The 24032-nt window shown below is 37.4% G+C and overlaps 1 protein-coding gene across 7 annotated transcripts in view; it reads left to right on the forward strand.

Moving 5' to 3' along the window:
- gbf1 (golgi brefeldin A resistant guanine nucleotide exchange factor 1) overlaps nt 1-24032 on the forward strand; it is a 115999-nt gene that overhangs the window by 49161 nt on the left and 42806 nt on the right. For all 7 annotated transcript variants that reach the window (XM_079842751.1, XM_079842752.1, XM_079842753.1 and 4 more), the window contains exons 4-7: nt 11077-11208; nt 19631-19749; nt 20438-20546; nt 21472-21532. In XM_079842751.1, coding sequence (XP_079698877.1) covers nt 11077-11208; nt 19631-19749; nt 20438-20546; nt 21472-21532 — 421 coding nt within the window. The remainder of the gene's footprint in view (nt 1-11076; nt 11209-19630; nt 19750-20437; nt 20547-21471; nt 21533-24032) is intronic.

Consider the following 24032-nt stretch of genomic DNA (forward strand, 5'->3'; position numbering starts at 1 on the left):
GATCTTCTAAGCTTTATAATGGCAGTGAATGGGAGCACAAAAGGCCTTCTGAAGCGAAGCAATGTGTTTTTGTAAGAAAAATATTCTTTTTTAACATGTTATAAAATAAAATATCTAGCTTTTGCCAGACTGCCTTCCATATTCAACTTACAGAAAAAGGCTTTAAGTCTGCGTGAAACAGAAGTTGATATCGTCCTTTTCTCCTTATTGTGACGTATATCCGAGTGAAACGGCTTCTGAAATTAGAAAAAATGTAGGGCGGGGCTTGATTTCGTCCTTCGGGAATTGATTTGATCGTTGGAAGTTGGGCGTTGCTAACAAAATGGAGGCAGATTTGAATGCCAGTTTGCACTCAGTTCTGGAGGAAAAACTCGATCTATATCTTCAATACATTTCTTTTCTCTCTAAATCTTTTCTACATATGTTACTGAGCATATTTCTTCACTTTTCGCTGGTTTATGCTACATATTTCACTCATTTTAAGCCTTTTATGGCTTTATTTCTGTAAAACTTTTTTACTCTCCCTATAAGGGCTTTTCTCATATATTTCTCTCTTTTTGACTCAAGTCCTTCCTGAAGAAGGTATTGTGTATACCGAAAAAAATGCACCTAACCACCATATTGCTACGATCAGTGACAGGTTTCTGAGAGGCGGTGCAGAAACGAGACAGAGGCCGATAGCCCCGCCCTCGCTCCATAGCACATGACAGGAAGAGAAGTCGCTTTAAGTAAACACTACAATATTAAATATAAAAATACGAATTGTAAGATTTGATTTCATGCTGACTTTAACTGACGCAACGTAGTGTAAGCGTTTTGAAGTTTGAAGCGTAAGCATTTTATTTTCTACGTGAGTTGAATGCGGAAGGCGGACTAGATATTTTACTTTTATAAAGTTTTAAATATATGGATATTTTTCTTTAAAAACGCATCGCTTCACTTCAGAAGGCCTTTATTAACTCCCCAGAGCCATGTGGATTACATTTATAATAGATGGATGCACTTTTTTGGGCTTCAAATTTTGAGCTCCCATTCTCTGCCATTATAAAGCTCGGATTAGCCAGGACATTTTTTAATGTAACTCCGATTGTATTCGTCTGAAAGAAGAAAGTCATATACACCTAGGATGGCTTGAGGGTGAGTAAATCATGGGGGGATTTTCACTTTTGGGTGAACTATCCCTTTAAACTGTGGAAACTGTGATTGGATTATTTTCATGATTTTGAATAGAAAGTACAAAAGAACAGCATTTTTTAAAAATGTATAAATGCATTCCAGGATTTTTCTCCACATCATAGACTTCAATGGCAACCAAAACGTTGAAAGTCCAAATCAACGCAGGCTTCAGAGACTCTTCAATAAGGTCTTATCTAGCGAAACGATCATAAAAAATTTAGGGCCGGGACTTTAATGCGTTAATTAAGATTAATTAATTACGGGACTTTAACGCATTAATTAAGATTAATTACACAAAAAATAAATAACAATTTTAACCACACTTATTTTTGCACCGCGGAAAGTTTTTCAATGAATGAGTTTCGACGGACCGATTATACTGGAGCACCAACAGTGAACATGAACGAAGAAGCTGACGAGACCGCTTTGCTTGGCCTGTGGATGGGAAATTTTGTTTTAAAAAACTAAAGGATGGAAGCGTCGACAAGAGCATGGTTGTGTGCGCAAGCTGTGCAACAAGGAATTTGCGTATCACCGCAGCACACCTCAACGCAAAACACAGGAGTTAGCGTGGACGTTAGCCCGACTCTGAGTAAAGTTACAAGGACCTAAATATACTATTGCTACACTTAATGGCAAACATTGCACTGGTCTGCTGGACTGAAATAAATAAACAATATTTCGTTGATTAAGCTTATGTATTCAGTCATTATTCAATGGTATACTAAAAATCCATGTGAAAAATTACTTCTCACTGTTCTCAGGTCAAATATTTATATGCAATTAAAATGCGATTAATTTCGATTAATTAATTACAAAGCCTCTAATTAATTAGATAATTTTTTTTAATCGAGTCCCGGCCCTAAAAAAAAATAAAATAAAAAAAAGTATATACTTTTTAACCTAAATTGCTCATCTTGTGCTACAGATTACGTAATCACGTCGGAAAGGTCACACTAGACGTAGGGAGAAGTACCGCCCCTGTGTTTACAAAGCGTTCATGCGAAGACTAATACAAATTCCCTTTAGCAAAAAAAGGTAAAACAACGATGTTGGATGTGTTGAAGATGGAGTGTTTTTTGGTAATGGGGCTTTTGTATGAGTCCTCCCACGTTAGCTTGGGGCGACACACACACACTACGTCTAGCGGGATCTTTCCAGTGTGATTACGCAATCCATGGTGAGCCGCAGAGCAGCGCAAGATGAGCAATTTAGGTTAAAAAGTATATACACTTTACTTTTTTGTTGTTGTTTTTTTTTTTTTAAATTACCGATCGTTTTGCTAGATAAGACCCTATTCCTCAGCTGGGATCGTGCAGAGCCTCTGAAGCCCTTTTTTTCAGCACCTTTTGACTTAATAATGACGTTCTTGACATGCCCTGACCCTTGTTATCAGCTGTATATGCAGAACCCTTAAATTCATCTCTCCCTCTCCCACCTTTCCTCTTTTCATCTTTTTTTCCCCCCTTCAAAGTAGAGTTCATTCTCACACTAGCAGCATTTCACCTCTGTCAAAACTAACAGCATTTGAATCTGCTCAAAATGACTGGAGGGTGATTTAAACAAAGCCCCCCAGGTCAAAGGTCGCCTTCAGCCCTGCTGTTTATTTGTTTGCCTTTGTCACTCAAAATCTCTTCTGCACTTTTTTTTTCCTCCCTTTTTTTTTAATATCGGCCTCAAGGTGCAGCAAACAAATCCCTGGCTGCCCCTCGAGTGCAGGGGAGAGTGATGAGGTGGAGGAGAGAGAAGAAAAGGCCGGGATTAGGGGTGAGGGCTAGCTAAACAGGCCAGTTGTTTATCTTTGTGCAGTGAAGGTAGTGCTGTGCTGTCACTTTCTCATTCCTCACATAAAAAAACACGCTCCTCCTCATGCTCTGTGCTCACGGTCAGTAGTGCTTTAATGTAAGACCACTTCTCCAGAACCCCTTCTCATTAGCTTACCTAATGTTAAGAGCTTTGATCTTGAAGTACTCTTGATGCATCACAATTAACATTATTTATGATGGCCTACCCTTTCTCTCACTCCTTCCCTCTTTTATTCCTTTTATACTATTTGCTTGTACACATTTAAAAGGTGAGTCTGTAAGATTTTTTTTGTTTTTTGAAAGTGTCTAATGCTCATCGATGCTGGATTTATTTGATCAAAAATACAGTAATTTTTTACTTTAAAAGAATTTAAATAACTTCTATTTTGATGTTTTAAATGAAGGCAAAGCAAAATTTTTCACAACCATTACCTCAGTGTCACATGATCCATCATAAATCACACTGTAAGAAAAAAGAATTCGTAAAAAGTACTGTTAATTTTTGGCTGGGATATTATCCGTTTATTTTACTGACATTTCCTTCAACCCTAAACCACAACACTCTCAAAATATGAGAAAACACCAGTGAAAAAAATCAATATGGAACATTTTTCATATTAACAATGCATTGGGCCCTATTTTTACAGACTTTTCTCATAGTGTATTAATATGCTCATTTGGTGCTCAAAAACATTTATCATCAATGTTGAAAACAGTTGTGCTGCTTAATATTTTTATGGAAACCGTGATTATTGATGAATAGAAAGTTCTAAATAACATAATTTACTTGAAATATAAATCTTTTGTATAGTCACTTTTGATCAATATAATGTTTCTTTATGAATACAACTATTAATTCCCTAATATGAATAGTAGTGTAGTTCAAATCAACTAAAGTTCTCATAAAGAGCTCATATTAGTTTTTACTTTTTCAAAGTAAAAAAAAAAAGAAAAAAATGTAAGCATTTTTTTTTTCCATGGCTAAATGACAAAATCATAAATACATTGAGATCCTCTGTAATATAAATGCAAACAATATTTCATCCTTTTATTCTAAAATACAGCTTTGATCTCGCACTGTAAAGGGAAAAATTGTCAGTGAGTTACTTTGGAAGCTTTTGAAAAAGTTTTAATTTCTCTGGGGCTTTCAAATTGCCTGTTTAGGTTGTGGCGAGCATTGTTCGGCGCATTTATAAAACACCACTGTGGGTTGTACTGAACGACCATATGGAGTTCCATAACATTGTTACAACCTAATTGCCCTCTTCGACAAGTGCCAATTTTCTTCAAGAGGCAGGAGAGAAAAGAGCGGACGGGCCAGAGGAGCGTTGACATGCGTCAAACTCCTCCCCGCAGATGGATCCGTCTGTGGTTGGGGCCTGAGATGAGAAGTCTCCCTGGGTTTGCTTTAGCCGTGCTGGCCTTGTTAGTTCGTCCCATCTCTTGCAGCATTAGAGCAGGCTACTGGAAAGACCCGGCTCTAATTCCACTAGCAGATCAATAACCATCAGTGTTTGGTTTTGGGCTGCTGGCTTGGTCACGGGATGCTCCACCCCCCTCCTCCCCTGCTCGCCCCCATTCGCAACCCTTGTAGGCTCGTTTTGTTTGGAGGTAATTTTCACTGTGAGCTTGTGAACTGTGTCTCAATTGAGTCTCAATTGGTGCTTGTCTGTATGGAGTGAGTGGGCCAGGAAGGTTTGATGTACATTTATTCTTTCTTTCATTCAAAGAGTATAGATATATCAAGCAATTTTTTTTAATCTATATTGTTTTCATTCATTATTAAGAATGACCTAAATCTTTCATCAGGTTTTGAGTAATTTTGTCTCACAGTAAAGATATTTATCACAATATAGTTTTTTTTTTTTGGTGCTTTAAATCTCTCGGGACAGTGCGCACATATACCAAATTTAGAATTAGTCTTTCGCTGCTTATTGCGCTTTAATGGTTTAAAATCTTTTTAAGCAGCAATGCTTAACGCATGCAAATGATAAGCTTTTGTGATTGTGCAGCATGGCAACATCACGCGAGCTCGTAACTGCGATGGAGAGGATAGTCCAAAATCTCTACTGGTTGACAAATTTAAAAATCTACCGGTTAATCGTGTCTACCACCCCTATTTATTTTACCCTTGTAAATAGGGTTGTCAAACATACTGGTACTACTAGTAAAAAGAAGAAGAAAAAGCTGATGGTACCATCATTTCTGCATTACCGGTAGTAGAGAGTATCAGGTATGTTCTGTATCCGCTGATAGATGCTGCTTTCAAACACTCTCGTTCGTGTTTGCTTGAGCGCTCTCTGCACGTCAAAGGTTTCTATTTACAGCATTTTTACAAGCATTCAACAATCTTATATCAACAATCTTATAATTCCCTATCAGAGGTGCTAGTCACCAAGTTAGAGTCCACCATTGAAACTTGTGAGGTTTTTTGTTCAACGCAAGCCGCACACTTGCGAATCCTTTCATTACAACAAACTGTGTAAACGTGATGTAAATAAAAGATTCATTGTTCAATTAAGCTTTTTTTTTTATCACAACTGGAGTTTGCAATAGTGCAGAATTCAGTGAGCTTGCTCTGAGATTGACAGTCTTTAGATTTATCTTCTCTTGCTTTGTTTATTACCTATTTACAATCTGAATTTAAGTTGTTTTTCATGCTGCTAACTGCAAAGTTTGTGGATTGACAACTGTACTTAAATGCGCGATTTAATCTGAAACAATTGACAGTGATAACCAAAGGACGAGACAAAATGGGACACTTTTTTTTTTTTTTAAGTACTTAATTCAACAGTATATCCTGTGGTACTGAAATTACTTCTGAGAACCACAAAATTTTCCTTGTATTGGTACCGACTACTGAAGTTTTGGTACCGTAACAACCCTACTTGTAAAGCAAAGAGTATAGCTGTTTTCAGTCTGATGGAAGACACTTGGCCCGTATAATTGTCTGAAATATGTGACATAGCAGTCTGACAAATTAAGTTATTCATTCTTTTGTGATTAAATTAAACAAACACAAAGGCCCAGCAGGTCTAGTACTGAGAGTCAGCCACTGTTTGTATTACTGCTGCTGTAGCCTGATCATTTGCTTCTCTGAATAGCACACACACACACACACACACACACACACACACACACACACACACACACACACACACACACACACACACACACACACACACACGTCTATAAAGCCTGGTGGAAAATTGCCTCCTCTTGTTTGTGTGGTGTAACGTGGCTCTTATGGAATTCTGATCTGTCAGTGATGCTTTAGTTACATTTACTACAGGGGGAAAACTCAAACAGTTTAGGAAACTGGATACTGGATCCTTTGGGTAGTTTTGATCCTCTATTTTATTTTTAATTCCCGTGAGTGTAGAAGAATATTCAAAGTCTCTAAGTAATCACCTACTAATGCTGTATGTTGTATAGGAGTGGGTGGCATGCCAAAATGTTAATGTAATCATAATCACATTTATATCATGGTACAAATGTCAAGATACTATACAGTTATTTTTGCTGTGTAAATTCAACAAAAAGGGCTTATATTTTAAATAACTTGGTAATGTCTTTTTTTCTTCTTTTTTTCTTCTTTTTTATATAAATCCACTGTAGTAGTACATTTCTTTGGAGCTAGATGGATTTATAATATACACCTTAAAGTAATAAAGAAATACAATTATTGAAATAATATAGTAAACAATAAATAAAAATAATTTAAAGTGTTTTTTAAATAAATACAATTAAAATATCAAATATAAAGAGGTTATTCATGTCTGCCAAATGCATTAATTTAACGTAAATGTAAATAACAGATGTGTAAAAAGTCTGCCGTCATTCAAAATAGATTTGCATATTTAAACGCTTTGTAGGAAATACTTACTACTGTATACTCGTAATCTCAGTAACAGTTCAAAGTGTTTGATAAGTGATTTTATCTGTTTTTATTCATTATATATAGTATGATTTAAGGGTCTTTAAAGCAAAGTTGCAGTGAAATGAAATTGGCAACATTTTTATGAAACATTACGAAGTTAGTTAAAACATTTTTTTTAAACAGCAACACATGCATGAATGAATTGTTCACAATTACATCTATAACGTGTTTAGAAAATAGATAATTTTCGTCTCTTTACACAAATATACTGTGTAGATTTGAATCTGAATTCTAGAAATCTGCTTTAGCTGTTCCTCAGGGTGCATTTGAATCAGCGTAACAGTTTTAATGTGCTTTCTTAATGCTGTTCTTCACATTGCATTTTGTACATTTTTAACTCAGACCCTCAACCGCTTAAACTGTGCTCCGTTTTAAGCTCTTTCTGCACCAGTACCAATTGATGTGCATGTGTAATGTATGGCAGCGGCATCTCCTCTAGGTGCTCCCTGGGGCCCGAGGGTCCGGGAATATTTGCAGAGGTACCAGTCACACTCGGTTGCACAGGTTGGCTGTTAAACCAGACTCAGGCCACTCATCAGAGTTTAGACCTACAGCGAGCACAACAGAACACACCATTGCAGTGCAGTGGGAAAACTTGATGTTTTACAAAACTTGAAATGCGATGAAAATGCTGTGTTTGTGCATTATGAAGCAGTAAGATATCATGGAAATGAGCCATAGCCTCTGTTTTTGCTAACAGCTCTCCTGCTAGTTATGTACAGGCACAATTGAATCTTAAGGGAGATTGTTAGGAGCCGTGCCGTGCCGTTGCTCAATTCTCTGAGCTTGTTCTCCAAGGACACGCACATACTTGGAGACCCAAAACCCTTAGCCAGAGGATACATGGATGGGTGACCGACTTTAATCCCTTTTTTATTTTGGTCAATGTCACACAGAGGTCACTCTGGTTACTGTGTGATTGTCTCACCATCATGGTCCAACACCTCGATTTCTTTATTTCCCTGCGTGGCCCCGGAGATTGCGCTGAAGTACCGAGTCATATTTAGCCTTTATTTAAGAAGATTGGCGCACATGGGGGGAGGCAGAACGACGGGCCGCCGATGGCCGGCCGGATCAATACAACACAATTGAGTTCTCCAATCTGAGAGACTAGCTGCAGTGAAGGTGGCACTTATGGGGTGATCGCCTTTGATGAAGACTTTATTAGCTTCTATTGACAGATTCATTTGAGACCCCTCTCCCTTCATTGCCACCACTTCACTCCAGACTCTCTCTTCCACTGTAAAGTAATATAGTCTAAGCCCACCTTTAAAAGTTTTTCTGGGTTTGAAGAAACGCGTTAACAGCAGAGTTGTTTTGTCCTGTGTTTTCGAAGCTTCGCGGCCGTTTCTTCGACTTGATTTCAAAGTAACTTTTGTTATTCTTCTGCCGTCCACGATTTCTTTGGCTTTTGGTGAACTTGGGTTAAGTGGTAAGCACTTGAGACCCTTGTCATCAGATACTGCAGCACCGTCAAAGAGTTTTCACTGTAGGAATGGAGCATTACTGAGCTTTTCCCCCCATGAGAATACAAAGAAAACATCAAGTTCCCCAAAGAGAGTGCGCAACAGAAGATTTGCTTTTGGAAGAGAGTCTAGAAGCAACCTGGCCGCGGATAAGACAAAGTGTGGAAATTTTCAAATGATTTAATATTTTATCTCCAAACAAGCCGCAGGCGTATTAGATATCACAAGCTAATACTCAGCAGTCATATGTGCGCTCTGTAAAATTGGCTGAGGCTCGACTCGGGCTTTGAAGTCACAAGTTGTTTTTTTGCGTCAAAGTAGCTGTTCGGGGGAACCCTAATCCGCCCAGTATTGCTATGGCAAGCTGCGCCTCGGCTCGACACTCGCAGCAGGTTTTCGTGACTCCACTAATTTTTCCATTGTTATTTTACCTGGTTTGTATTTTGTAACCCTCGCCCCCCTCTCGCCGGCGTTCTCAGAGGGGCAGTTCCCCGCGCCCGGGTGGATTGGCCCGAGGTGCTTTCCCATCCACAAATAAAGAGCTCGGCGAAGATAATGAAGTATGTTGCATCCTCGGCTGCAGCTGTGTTTTGTTGGCTCTGTTAGATTAAGGCTTTATGTGTGGTGGACTCGGCTTATTTCTTATAAAAGCTCATCAATAAACTCAGAGCTGCAGGCCTAAATTTGTATCGTGCAACTGGCCGTTTATTTCTTGGCCTCTGCTGTTCTCATCAGGAATTACCGTATGGGACGCACTGTGCAGAGTGAATCTGATTTTTCAACCTTAATATAAGAAATTTTATGCTCTTTTAGTATAGTATCTGGAGGACTTCTAGTATTGAAAATGGAGGTCATACTCAAGGAAAAAAACTGAGCAAATTATGCAATTTGGTACAGTTGCTAATATTTATATTGCCAGAAAGTGAGATGGAATTCTGACAGCTTGTAATGTAAATCAGTGAGATCTTTATAAGAATATAGCAGACTAATGACACATGCACAACATAAACATCAGTTGTAACTCTCCCAATGATATTTGTTAGTTAGATGATATACTTTTTATTATCAAAACTCAAGCATTGAAATGCATTGTATGCGTTGCACAAATAAACGTTTATCAAAAGATATTTGATACTCACATTTTAACATGAGGTTTCTAAAAAAATGTATGGGTAATTAAGGAAATCTAAATTGCTTCACTCCAGTAAGTTTTCATCTTGAAATATTGCTAACATTATAATTTTCTTCTTACGATTACTTTATTAAAAATCAGTAAAGATTTCACTGTAAAAAGACACATGTACCACAAACTGATTGGTGACTTATACTAATATACTAAGGCCTTCAACTATCAACAGGTTTTTTTTGGCCTTGGGGCCAAATTTACTAAACAGGGCAAATTAGCATGAGAGCGCAATTCCAAAAAAGCCGGATTGGAGTGGAAAGTTCTGCGTGTGATTACGGACTCAATGCAAATTAAAGAACAGACAGATAATTTGCATAATGACCAATGCAATCTACCTTTTAGCGTCTGGTTTAAGATGTGTTTTTTTTATGGCGTTAAATAATGGCGCAAACACCAGTAAATTGATGAATTGATGCATGATTCATTTAAATTCTCTCCTCCCATGCATGTTGCATCTGAAAGGGAAACTCCTACAAATGCATATGCAATAAGGTCAGCCGCAAAAATAACCCTGTCCATGCCTTTTCAGCTCTAATGTTTCAATGCGTGTCTATAGTAAATCCTGACGGTAGTTTAATGCCAAAAGAGGGTTTGCACTGGCGCAAGCTGTTAGTAAATCTGGCCCTTAGAATAATAATAATAATAAAATAATCTTGGTTGTATTTTTTCCCCCTTATCTTTACCTTCATCTGGATTGTTGACAAATAAACCAAAATACTGTAGATTTTGAGCACATTTTGACATCAACAACCTAAGATCCTGAAGTGTTTGTTCTTCCCGTTTGAAAAACTATTTATTCTGCATTTTATTTGCATGTACCATTCATTTTGTCCTTGCTGATGGAGACCCAGAACAAATCTGTGATGAGAGGGTTAATTCATGAAAATATTAAGCATTCTACCCTTAATTTGTCAATCTCACTTTACCTAAAAATTGCATTACTACAAATACATGTATCGATACTGGGAAATACCGGGGGGGACAAAAGTATTACTCTTGCTCTGTTTCTAAAAAGCAGTATCATCCCTAATGATGAGAGAGAGGCTTTAATTTTCCCAGCAGCTGTTACTTCAGCAGGCTAGCAGCAGAGTCCTCCCACCCCAACGAGTTCAGTCATTTTCATTAATGCTAAATCCTACATCCTACACAGCTGCTTTAAACAAGAGCTTTTGGAAACAGAGTTGTAATAAGATACTCCGCTCTGCCAAGGTGAATAAGAAACAGCCCTCTCTTAACCCCCTCCCTGGCTGTACCTTTCTGTCCTGTTGCATCTTTTTCACATGTATGCAACACCGATTCGTAATTTCAGTCGTGACACATGTCTTACACATCATTGTTCATGTATATGGCAATGATTTATAAAGAACGGGATTATTTTTAGCAATTGAACAATTTGTCCTACACGCTGAAAATAGTAACTGACTAGTCTTATTCATCATGCGTTTATGTCAGTAGGTTGAATTGCTCTCCTCTGACCTAGAGACTTGTCTTTTGTAATTCTAGATCTTTCCGATGTGGAACCCAATGTGTTTCTTAGACCTTTCCTGGAGGTGATCCGCTCAGAGGACACAACTGGACCAATCACAGGCCTTGCCCTCACATCGGTCAACAAGTTCTTGTCATATGGCCTGATAGGTAAGTTTTTATTGTGCCTGAGAAAACTCTTGCTCCAGAATACTAGATACCAAATCAAATGTAATTAAGCATGTTTGCCATATTTTCTCTTAGGTTATCTTTTTATCCAAGTTTTTATGCAGAAATATGAATAAATTTAAAAAATATACACAATCGCTTATGTTTGGGGTCAGTAAGTAAAAAAAAAAAGATAAATCAGATGTATTAAATTGAAATGTTTTGCAGCATAAACATTTCTTAGTATTAATGTTGAAAACGGCTCAGTTATTAATTTACAATATTACTGTTTTTACTGTATTTTTTATCAAATAAATACAACCTTGGTAAGCAGAAGTATGGAGCCCCGCATATGGCATGCAGACATGCGGAGATATATATTGTGGCCTTGAATTAAGAATTTGTTCCCACAACTCAATTTGTCATTTGTGGCCACATTAAACTAATTTGTTTACTTATTTTGATTTAAAGCTGCAGTCCGTAACTTTTTGCGGTCTAGCAGTTAATAAACAGAACTGCATGCATCTTGCGGAAGAACATTGCAGCCGGAGCTACTTCTCTCTGTTTATGTCTATGGCGAGTCACGCAGGGACTGTGCTCCTCCGCAGCGTTTCCTACCAGACCTGTCTGAAATAGTCCCAAATAAACACTTATTATAAGTGTACCATACTGATTCATGGTAAGACAAAAACATGGTTTGGAAAATGGAGTCATGTTGTACATTCTCATTATATAATTTTTGTAGTTCTTGAACACAAAAGTTACGGACATCAGCTTTAACTAAAACAAGGGAACACATTATTACAACGTGGCCACAATTTAGTAAAACGAGGGAATTAATTAATATATCATGCGTTAAATTTACTTTACGTTTTACTAATTCACTCCTTTGTTTTATGTCATTAACAAATTAAATTGTGGCCACAATATACATATTTGTTTGTATGTTTTCATGTGTGGGGCTCCAGACGTAAGGGACTTTTTCATAAACTTGAAAACAAAGAATCTTACTGACTCCAAACTTTTGAATAGCAGTGTATATTATCATCAATAAATATTAACATAAAAATGTATCTTTAATTTGTCCTTCTAAACCCATCAGTGATCATTAAAGAGAACTTCAGCAGCTGCTTCATACAATGAAAATGAAGTGTGGCCAAGGGCTGTCAAGCTCCAAAAATGACAATTCTTAATTATGTGTTATAACTAAATCATGAAAATATGCCTAATTAAGAAAAAAAACATTTGGTTTAGAACAACATGAAGGTGAGAGGATGAGGTATACATTTTTGGTTGAATTATCCCATTAATGGTCTTTTTAGTTTTTTCAGTCAAAGAATCCATGTAGAGTAGCTCATTGAATCACGTCATCTTTGAATGCACTTCTCAGCAGAAGTCTTGATGAGTGGACTCTATTTTCTCATTGACGTGGGAGAGCTTGTTTTGCAGCAGTTGCGATCAGCACAGACTGTCCTCTTCCTTCTCAGGGAAATATGGCCAGATGCTGCCAGGGTCGGTTCAAAGTGTGAAACCAGCACTCTGTTCAAGATACAAGCAGTCTCTAGTTTTTCTCCCCCCTCCTATAACTAGTCAGTTGTTTGAAAAAAATACTATGAAAACACTTGTCAAACAAGTGGTTTGCACAACAGAAGGATAGTTTTACAGATGTTGTAGGTGCTCAATGCCATAACATGATACAGTGCTGAGTGTACATCGATCTTTTGTACATATTTTTTTAATTCATAATTTAATTCTAAGGAATTAAAATCTAATTTAAGCCTAGAAATAAACAAAGTTTAAGCATTTAAAATATATATGTGTGTATATATATATATATATATATAATACACACGCACACATGCATATATACCAATAATCGATAATTCTTTATATTTGAAAGCCGATAACCGATATATTAGCAGCTAATTCTAAATCCAATTTTTTATAATTTGTCTGATTACAAAAACAAAAGTCTTACCATTAAAAGCCATGTCCCAAACACCCTATTATAATGTTCTTCTTATTTTATGTAGCCTATATGACAGCAAATGTTGCACTAAACTGCACTTAAATAATCCATTATTTATCGTCTTTTTCTTATTGGGCCGATGACGATAACATTAATATATCGGCGGATACCGATATAGTGGCCGTTATATTGCGCATCCCTATTATATAGTTTTCCGTTGGAATGCAATAGACACGGACACACAGATCAACTAAACAAATCCTGGGCACCCTGAGAGCTGCTGTCACCCCAGATGCACCCTTGTTCCCAATCCCCCACGATGCCAGCATCTCATCAGGAATGGTTGCTATGGCAACCTGCACTGTAGATCTCCAAATCTTGGCCCCATTTACTTGTACGATTAGGGATAGCAGTCACACATGCATATTTCCTTGAGTACAAAATAAGTCATGTTGTCAAAGCGTACTAGCAGCAGCACACCTGGCTGTAAACGTGTCTTTTTTTTTTCAAGTGTGCTAATTTGAGACGTTATTTGCCTAATATTCATTCAGGTTAGGCTAATACTGTATAAATTGAAATACAATGCGCTACAGCGTTCTCTTTACTTTTACTTTATTATTTTTTTCTCAGTAACATACAGAATTAACTCTTTTCTTTCCCAGTAGAGCTTCAACACTCTCGCGCACATTTTATTTTTCTTCTCTCTCTCTCTCTCTCTCTCTCTCTCTCTCTCTCATATGCACAGAGCTGTGCTAATCCCAGGTGAGCACTCCTGACGAGCGTGACATATTAATGCACTCGTATGAGTGTGTGATTAAATGACCTTTAGGTATGTGAGAGGCTGTGTGCTGACTGATGGGTTATGCTCATTCAGACTGCACTAATCTGCCATGAAGAGTGACATTATCATTACTCCCAATTAGCATTCCATAGACATACAGTACAGCCACACACTATAGGTCTTACATTAACAGCTCTGATTGATTCACAACTCACTGTGATGCAGGGGTCTTAACTTTGGATTTTGGCTATAGACTATAATTGATCACTGACTCTTCATATTCTATGTCAGTTTATAGTGTGGTTTAAAAAAATAAATTAATTAAATGTGCACTAATATTAATATTATTTATTTGTTTTCATTATTTAATTTGTATTTTTTTGTCACCTGCAGAAGACATTGACCGTTTCTGGCTTATTCGTATCTTTAACCGGTATTCAGTCTGTAAGACTAATATCATAAATGCAGGAAATGCATGTTTTCTTAACTTCAAATCAATATACATGAATCAAACTGGGCAAGGCAAGTTTATTCATAACGCACATTTCATACACGGTGGAATTCAAAGTGCTTTACATAAAACGGATTTAAAAAAAGAATAAAAGAATCACAAGTGCATAGGAAATAGGAATGACAATAAAAAAACAAAGAATAAGACATTGATTTAAAATGTATTCAACAAGTATTAAAACAAAGAATGAAAATAATAAAAAGAGGACACTTGGATAAAGTTGGACGTACAGTAGCACAGAGCTCATTCAGTAATTGCACAGCTAAACAGATGTTTTTTGAGTCTGGATTTGAATGCGGCTGCTGTTTGGAGCACATCTGATCTCTTCTGGAAGCTGGTTCCAGCTTACGGGTGGCATAATGGCTAAAAACGGACTCGCCTTGCTTTGAGTGAACCCTTGGCATTTCTAACCGACTTGATCCTGATGATCTGAGTGATCTGTTGGGTTTATATTCAGTGAGCACTGCAATTTATAGGCCATTGAGTGATTTATAAACAAGTTATAGTACTTTAAAATTCTAAATGTAACTGGAAGCCAGTGTAAAGACCCGAGGACAGGTGTTATATGTTCAGACTTTCTGGTTCTGCTCAGAATCTTGTCCAACTCTGCACATGTATTCTCTACTACAATATGAAAGGCATTACAGATTATCTATTTTTGTTCATATATATAATATTTTCTTGCTAATATATTTTTCTGACATAATGTGTGTTCTCATTTATATATTAATATGAGAATTGTGGACCCACTTTATATTAGGTGGCCTTAACTACTACTATGTAATTACATTTAAATGAATAACTTAATACAATGCACTTATTGTTTACATGCATGTTTTTGCATTGTACTTGCATTAAAAAAAATACCTGCATGATGTAATTACATCTGTAATTCATTTCTGTAGTTACATGTATAATTACACTGTTGACACTTCCCTTACACCTAACCCTACCCTAAACTTACCCTTACCAACACACCTGTCCCTAACTTTACCCGTGTCCCACCTCAATATCAGCAAGTGTTTTGCATTACAATATGAACACAATAAGTACATTGTACTTATTTGTTGATGTAAGTATATAGTAGTTAAGGCCTCCTTATATAAAGTGGGACCTGCATTTTATTTGTATTATATGTATATTAATACACACTTGTAAATACAACAAAAAGTAATAATGCTACTAGTAACTTATACAGAGTATCTGATATTTCATATGAATATTGTTTTGTTTTTACCCTATTCTCCTGTATTGTTTGCTCTGCAAGCTTTGAATCATTCCAAAATTTGTTTGAAAGATGTTCATAAATTAAAATTATCTCTGAAAAGCTTAAAGTATAGTCTTGACACAATCCAAATGTCCTCTACGGTGGACAGAATAGTTTACAAACGGACAGCAGAGTGCTGCTGGTTCCAGGAATATTATTGGTCTTTTGGAGAGCGACCGTTCAACTCGCTGCTGTTTCAGTACAGAGACAGAATACTGACATCTATTGGCCAGACACATAAATGCAGTGATCTTTGGTACACTTTATGTTGGTCCCTGTAGGGAATTCTTAGTCATTCACCTGTCCTATGTCAGTACATTGAAGTTATGACAATTTCTGCTGCTTGTAATTTTGGTTTAGGCTCACCGATCACACAAAACACTTTTTCCTTTTCCTTTCTTTTCTTTTTTTGCTAACCGATCACACAACACCTTTTTCCTTTTCTTTCTTTCTTTAAGTGGAGGAGCATTTTAGCATTGCTCACCAAGAGTAACAACATGTGATTTTTATCAGTCAAACGAACCAGGACTTCCCTGCTGTTGTTCCCTCTTATCAGTGTACAGTGAGACCTGAGCCCTTATGGCACACTGGGGGGTCTCACTGTCACCACACACACACACACACACACACACACACTCACACACACACACTCTCCGTGAATTTGTTTAGTGAGGGCTAATTCCCCTCAATCTCAGGCCTGAGGTCGGTGGGCTCGGGGGGACGTACGTATTGACAGATATCCAGATCCCACTTTTCCCACTCTCCCTTTCCCACTCTTCTTTTTCCCAGGCCGGTACTCAAACCAAAGGCTCACTTACACAGCCACTTATCCCTCTAAAAACTATGACAGCCAGCACACACAAACCCATGAATGTGGAGAGTTTGGAAATGTGCTTTTCAGATCATGCCTTTGCTTTAAGTTAGGGACTCGTTTAAAAACAAGTTACAATTTGTGACGGGACACACGTGAAACAGATTTCGTGCAGATGGACTGGACATATTCGATTTAGTTTTTTGGCTGAAAGAGTCAGATCGGCGCCCATGCACGCCTGGTTTCAGGGTTAACGCACGCACCCATTTCTGCAATGAGCAGTTCTTTCACTTAAGGGACACCCTGGTGTCTGAATGTACTTTTACTTAACCTTTTAGTACACGACAGCTGTTTGAACCTCTTTGATACTCTCATACACATGCACAAAGACCCTCCAGCCCCACCCAGACTTCAGTTATTTCAACAATGACTCTCCCGCTTGGCTGTGTAGACCTTGCCAAGTGAGGATTAGTATTTTAGATGACTTCTGATGTTGTGCTGAATAGACTATGGCTCTTGTTTCCGTGGAGATGGGCTGTTTGGAAGGGGGTCCTGTGTTTATTGTGGGCTTGCCTCTTCATTGCTGTTCAGTTCACTCGCGATCGCTTGCAGATTTTCACTCGAAATTGAGTTGCTCAGTCACTGTGCCATGTCAGCAAGTTATCGAAGTCTATAAATGTATGTTCAAAAAAATCCTGAATGCTTTGATTTTAAAGAGCTCTTTTATTGTCATATACCACATACCTGGTGATCAAATTAAGCAATATGGTAGTCATACGATATTGTGAATATATAAAATATTAATATAAGTTATACATATATAATATTAAAAATGCACAGCAAGTCGAATTAATTTGATCAAATACAGTAAAAACAGCAATATTGTGAAATATTTCCACACACACACACACACACACACACACACACACACACACACACACACACACACACACACACACACACACACACACACACACACACACACACACACACACACACACCACACACACACACCACACACACACACCACACACACACACCACACACACACCACACACACACCACACACACACCACACACACACCACACACACACACACACACACATGTTTGTTTTTGTGAAATGTGAGGACATTCCATAGGCGCAATGGTTTTTATACCGTACAAACCGTATTTTCTATCCCCTTACACTGCCCCTGCCCCTAAACCTAACCCTCACAGGAGACTGTGCAGTTCACTTTCTGTGAAAAAAACCTCATTCTGTGTGATTTATAAGCATTTTGAAAAGTGAGGACATGGGGAACGTCCTCATATTTCACCCTCTTTTTGTAATACCTATGTCATACCCATGTCATTATACACATTTGTGTCCTGATATTTCACGAAAACATGCCACACACACACACACACACACACACACACACACACACACACACACACACACACACACACACACACACACACACACACACACACACACACACACACACACACACACACACACACACACACACACACACAGTACCAGTCAAAAGTGTTTTTGAAAGAAGTTTCTTATGCTCAAGCCTGAATTTATTTGATCAAAAATACAGAAGATAGTCACATTGTGAAATATTATTACAATTTAAAATAATGCTTTTCTATTTTAATATACTTTTAAAATGTAATTTATTTCTGTGATGCAAAGCTGAATTGTCAGCATCATTCCTCCGGTCTTCAGGGTCACATGATCCTTCAGAAATCATTCTAATATGCTGGTTTATTATCAAAGTTGTGCTGCTTAATATATATTTTTTTAATAACTTGTGAAACACTTTTTTTTTCAGGATAAAACAACATTTATTTAAAATGGAAATATTTTGTAACAATATACACTTCTGTTCATTTTTGAAAGAAATTCATACTTTTATTCAGCGGGGATGTGTTAAATTGATAAATGAAAGAAAAATATATATTTTCTAACAATTTAAATCTTTACTATTTTGAATAAATGCTGTTCTTTTTAACTTTTTATTAAGAAAAAAAAATCAAGCAGCACAATTGTTTCCAACATGGATAATAACGGAGTATCAATTCAGCATATTAGAATGATTTCTGAAGGATCTATATAATATTATATAACACACACATACCTATTTGGGGTTTATATATAGTAATTAAATATAAGTGCACATTGTTCTTTAATTAGTTCCTGAGTTAATCCATTTAATCTCTATTGTTTCTCTCTCTGTGTTTGGCAGCGGCTAAACAGGTTTTCATAGGAAAGCATTAGTATCAGTAACAAGAGGGCGGGGTTTAGTGAAGCCTCAGCACTGCACAAGCTCTTCCTCCATCTTTCTTTTGAACATCACATGGTGGTGAAGCGTAAAATGATTGGAATACATGTCCAACCCTAAATATGTGACAACATTTAGCATAATGGTGATGTGAAATGATCCTTAGATTTCTACTTCAGTGTATTTCCCGTCTATTCAATCACTGGGTAATTATTAAAGAGTTTGGAGATTTGAAGCCCTTCTCTAGACCTTAATAACATGATGGTGATCACTCAGTTCAGAGTAAAGGCTGTCCCGTGTCTCAGTCTCTCTCTTCCTCTCTCTGTGTGTGTTATTTGCCTGCTAATAAGTGGAATGCACTCTTGTGTCAAGGCTTTACCTGCAGTCACAGCCCCGGCTTCCTCCCCAGGCAGCCTGCGCTTATTAGTTAATGAAATGCTCTTTAAAGGCGATGGGAAAGAAAAAGCAGCCGGGCTCCAGCCTGCTATCTGGCCCTTCTTGGGTTTCAAAACATCGTTGCCTAGACAGCCAATTTACCAGGCCGTCCACAAAAGCGCACACATCTGGTGATTAGATGTCAGATGGCTGTTTGGAGCTCTTCACATGGAGCGTGGTCAGTTGATAGCAATGTGGGGGCTGAACTGGTGACCAGGTTAATTGTTTAAGATTAATCATGTAACCATGGTCATGTCATTATGACCCACGTACAACTTATCTGGCTGAGAATCGGGAGCATTAATGAGAGAGTGAGGGGGAATATATTAGGATATTTTTAGCTTGTTTTAAATTTCGCCGTCCCTGTCCTCCACAGATGCCAATCATGAAGGGGCAGCAGAGGGCATCGAGAACATGGCCGACGCCGTCACACATGCGAGATTCGTGGGCACTGACCCCGCGAGTGACGAGGTTGTACTGATGAAAATCCTCCAGGTAACACAATGTCAACCACACAAACTGGTGGTGCTTACAAATGGTTAATTTAATAAAATAATATGTTTTGAATTTGTTTTAATTTGTAAATATCGGTTCGTAATTTTAATGATTTTTTTTCTTTGGTCTCTTCTGCTCACCAATGCTGCCTTTATTTGATCAAAAATGCAATAAAAACAGTAATGTTGTTAATAATTATTACAATTTAAAATAAATGTTTTCTATTGTAAAATAATTGATATAAAACGTAATTTATTCCTGTGATCAAAGCTGAATCCTTTAGAAATCATTCTAATATGATGATTTGGTGCTCAAGAAACATTATTTCTTATACATTTTTTTAAAAAAGTTTTTTTTTTTTCAGGATTCTTAGATGAATAGAAATATAAAAAGCACTATTTATATAAAATAAATCTTTTGTAACATTATACAGGTATTTTCTGTTATGTTTGATCAATTTAATGCATCCTTGCTGAATAAAAGTATTAAGGCCCCGATATTAGCGAAATCGAACAACGAACTGATGTGATGTCATTTCAAACAAATTCAGGCCAAAACGAAGTTCGTTTGAAACCGTTTCGGGTCCTTTAATTTATTTTGGGTTCTTACTGACCCTAAACTTTTGAACATGTGTGTATGTATAATAGATAATGGTCTGAAATGCATTTTATCATATTATTATTTCCAGGTTTTAAGGACTTTGCTGCTAACTCCAGTTGGAGCCCATCTTACCAATGAGTCTGTTTGTGAGATCATGCAGTCCTGTTTCCGAATATGCTTTGAAATGAGATTAAGTGGTAAGTGAAATGAAGTGAAAAAAAGTATACTTTCAGTGCACTGCAGTGTTGGGGGTTATACAATGTGTTTTTCAAGTAACAAGTAATGCATTACATTTTAAATTGACAACAAAATATAGTTACTTTTTTCAAAATAAGTAACGCAAGTTACTTTGTTTTCCAATTTATTGGCTGACAGCTCTCCTGTCTCTATGATAAAAGAAATCGGGTATAAGGTGCAGAAGCGTTGTGTGCGCTGTGTGTGAACATGATGCTTATTGTAGTTCTTGACTAAATGTGAGCATGCATTTACTCATCTCTCTTGCACAAAAACAGATTCAGTTTTCCTCAAAATGGATAGAAAATGCAAAATCAGAATATTGCACAAACCTGCAATAATTAAATATATTTAAACATACTTTGTGTGTAAACTCACATTATTAACCAGATTCTTTGCCACTGACCTTAGATGATCCAATTCAACCAACCATTTGGTGTAAAAGGGACTTTACATTTTCCAAAACATTTCTTTTATTTAAAATCAAACAAGCAAGCTCAGCTCAGGAGTGGAAAATGTAACGTGAAAGTAATGAAACGCATAATTTTCCCCAAAAAGTTAGTAAGTAATGCAATTATTAACTTTTTTTTTAGGGAGTAACACAATATTGTAATGCATTGCTTTTAAAAGTAACTTTCCCCAACACAGGTGCACTGTAAATCGGATAAAAATGTTTTCTGTAAATCAAAATGTTGTTGTATATGCTAACTCTTGAACTGCTCAATATGTGAATCTGCCTCGTGCGCTCTCAGGACTGTGATAAACCCTGCTCTAATCCTGACCAAACACAGTCTGGACTCTGAACCCCAGAGGTGCTGCTCTTGTCCTCTGGACTAACATTTCCTTTTCTTTCTCTCTGTTGTTTTTTTTGCTCTTTTCTCATCACAGAGCTGCTGAGAAAGTCAGCTGAGCACACGCTGGTGGACATGGTGCAGCTGCTCTTCTCCAGGTAACTAGAGAGAGAGTGGAAGAGGCGATGTAGAGATGGGGATTAGGAACAGAGTCGTGTTCTTGCTGTTCACATAATCAAACCAAACCTGAGACCAAACACAACAGGAACTAGGTCTGTCTCCGTAACAGGCTCCGATTTCACTCTCAGGCCTCTCTCAATTACCTCCGGAGGTTTCCGACTTCCCCCTCGCACGCAGACAGGGACAGGTGAAAGCATCAGTCTCTGACAATGCAAAGCATGGCTAATTACCCGGCCCACACAGAAACTGCTGCAGTGCCCTCTTTCTGGACCTCAATGAATGGGGGGGTGGAAAAATATTACATTTCCAAATGAAAAGTGATGCATATACCTGCATTACTGCGATTTTATTTATTTACACAAGCGTTCAAAAGTTTGGCGTCAGTACGATTTGGCGTCACTCACCAAAACGGCATTTATTTGATCAAAAATACCGAAAAATCTGTAATATTGTGAAATAATGTTACAATTTAAAATAACAATTTTCTATTTGAAGATATTTTAAAATGTTATTTGTTCCTGTAATGGCAAAGCTGAATTTTCAGCATCATTACTCCAGTCTTCAGTGCCACATGATCCTTCAGAAATCATTCTAATATGCTAATTTTTAATTGTCTAAATATTTCTTATCGCTAACAATGTTTACAACGGTTGTGCTGCTTAATTTTTCTTGTGGGACCATTTTTTTAAGTCGGCATGGAATCAAAAAGAACCTTTTATACTTTGTTAGCACACATTTCTAGTCTTGTCGTAAACTATTCTTCCGTTCTGGTTAATCCACAAAAAAAAAGTTTTGTCTTCGTAATCTTTGATGCAAATTTGAAAATGTACTTCCCTTCTGCAATGGTCTTCCTTCTCTGATGACGTCAGCTTGGGTAGAACATCCCCTTCAACTGTGAGTCTGCTGTGAACTTTGACAGGGAGCTGAATGGAACGCCTACTTTTCTAGATCCAATTAATTCCCAGTGGGAAAAAAACAAGCCACGCCCTTTATTTTCCCATTCAGTATTTATTTGGAAAATATGTCACAAGACTGAAGTCAGTTCTTCAAGGATTCTTAATTAAAATGTTTTTTTTTTCTAAGTAAAATGTTTGTCTTTACGGTCACTGTCACTCAAAAAAAAAATCTTGCTGACCCCAATTTTTCAATGGTATTTATTGATTTATACATCCAATAGAAAAAGCTACAGATATGAGTGTAGTAAATGCATTCTGCAAAATTCCCCATCCTTTCCCCCAAAGTCAGTGTGGAAAACATTGAAAAAAGTTCCATCTGGGCTTACTTTAGAACCGTAAATTATTCATAATATCATTTGTCTGTTAGAGTATTAAGACTATTAAATTCCAAGGTGATATTCAAAACCGTTCTTGGTCAAAAATGTCTTGATAAGAATATTAAGTGCAGATATAGTTCACTGACATCATTATTGATTTATTGTGACATGAACATTGTATGATGAGCAATTTAGAAATATATGTGCTTTAAAATTTTACTTTTGATTAGTTCATATCTAACATGCAGTTCTATGATTGTGGTGCAATTGTGAGCGGAAGCCTTCTTGTGCAGGTCATAGTTTACCGCTGCTCTAATGCAATAACATGATTATATGGTGGCATTTATCAGAGGTGCGTATCCACTCGCATTAGACTTCCAGTCACATCCCGCACAGACGAGAGGATGAGACCGCGGAGCATATCTCACTCTACCCATCTGCATATAGATTAGGGACACACACGCACATACATATGTACGCGGAACAAAGACATAATGACAAAATTTGGTCTCTTATGAAAAGCTCAATCAAAGAGGAACCGGTAATGTTTTGCATAAAAGAGAAGCGTCTGAATAATATTACAGCATTTTGACCTGGTTTTCGAAATCATGTAAACAGCCCCTGTTTGTTTTTATAATTTCATGCACCGTAAACGTCCTTCAGATGAGTATAGCATTCATTAATAATTTTTAATTATAGCCGATAACACCTTTTAATCTAAGATGCGCGCACACACACTCAATCTCACAACCTGAGTTTGCTGCTCCCATTGTGCACGTTCTTATTGCCCAGACCCTCTTGTCCACGTCGCCTTCACAATGAGAGTGTGAAAGGCCTTAATAATGAGTGTGTGTGTGTGTTTCTGTGTGCCTAAGGGTAATAAGCAGTGAGTGTAGTGTAGTGTGTGTGTGTGTGTGGTCGAGAAAGCCAGAGTAATGAACAGCGGATCTTATTGAGTGCTCAGAAGGAGGCTTAAGCAGCCTGCTGAAAGCATTAGGGATGTTAATCTGTTGGACTCACAGATCATCCCATAATCAAGCCGGCAAGACAACACTCCATTAACGCGGAGCAGAGTTAACATCAGGAGCCGTCTCTCCCAGCCTGCCTGTGCGAGCGCTGACATCTCACTCGAGGAAAAGCCGCAGTGTCCACACAACACGCACACATGCAGACAATGCATTCGGGCTGAGAACATCATCCATCTA

This window comes from Gobio gobio (genome assembly GCF_949357685.1).
Source record: "Gobio gobio genome assembly, chromosome: 18".
Classification (NCBI taxonomy): Eukaryota; Metazoa; Chordata; class Actinopteri; order Cypriniformes; family Gobionidae; genus Gobio; species Gobio gobio.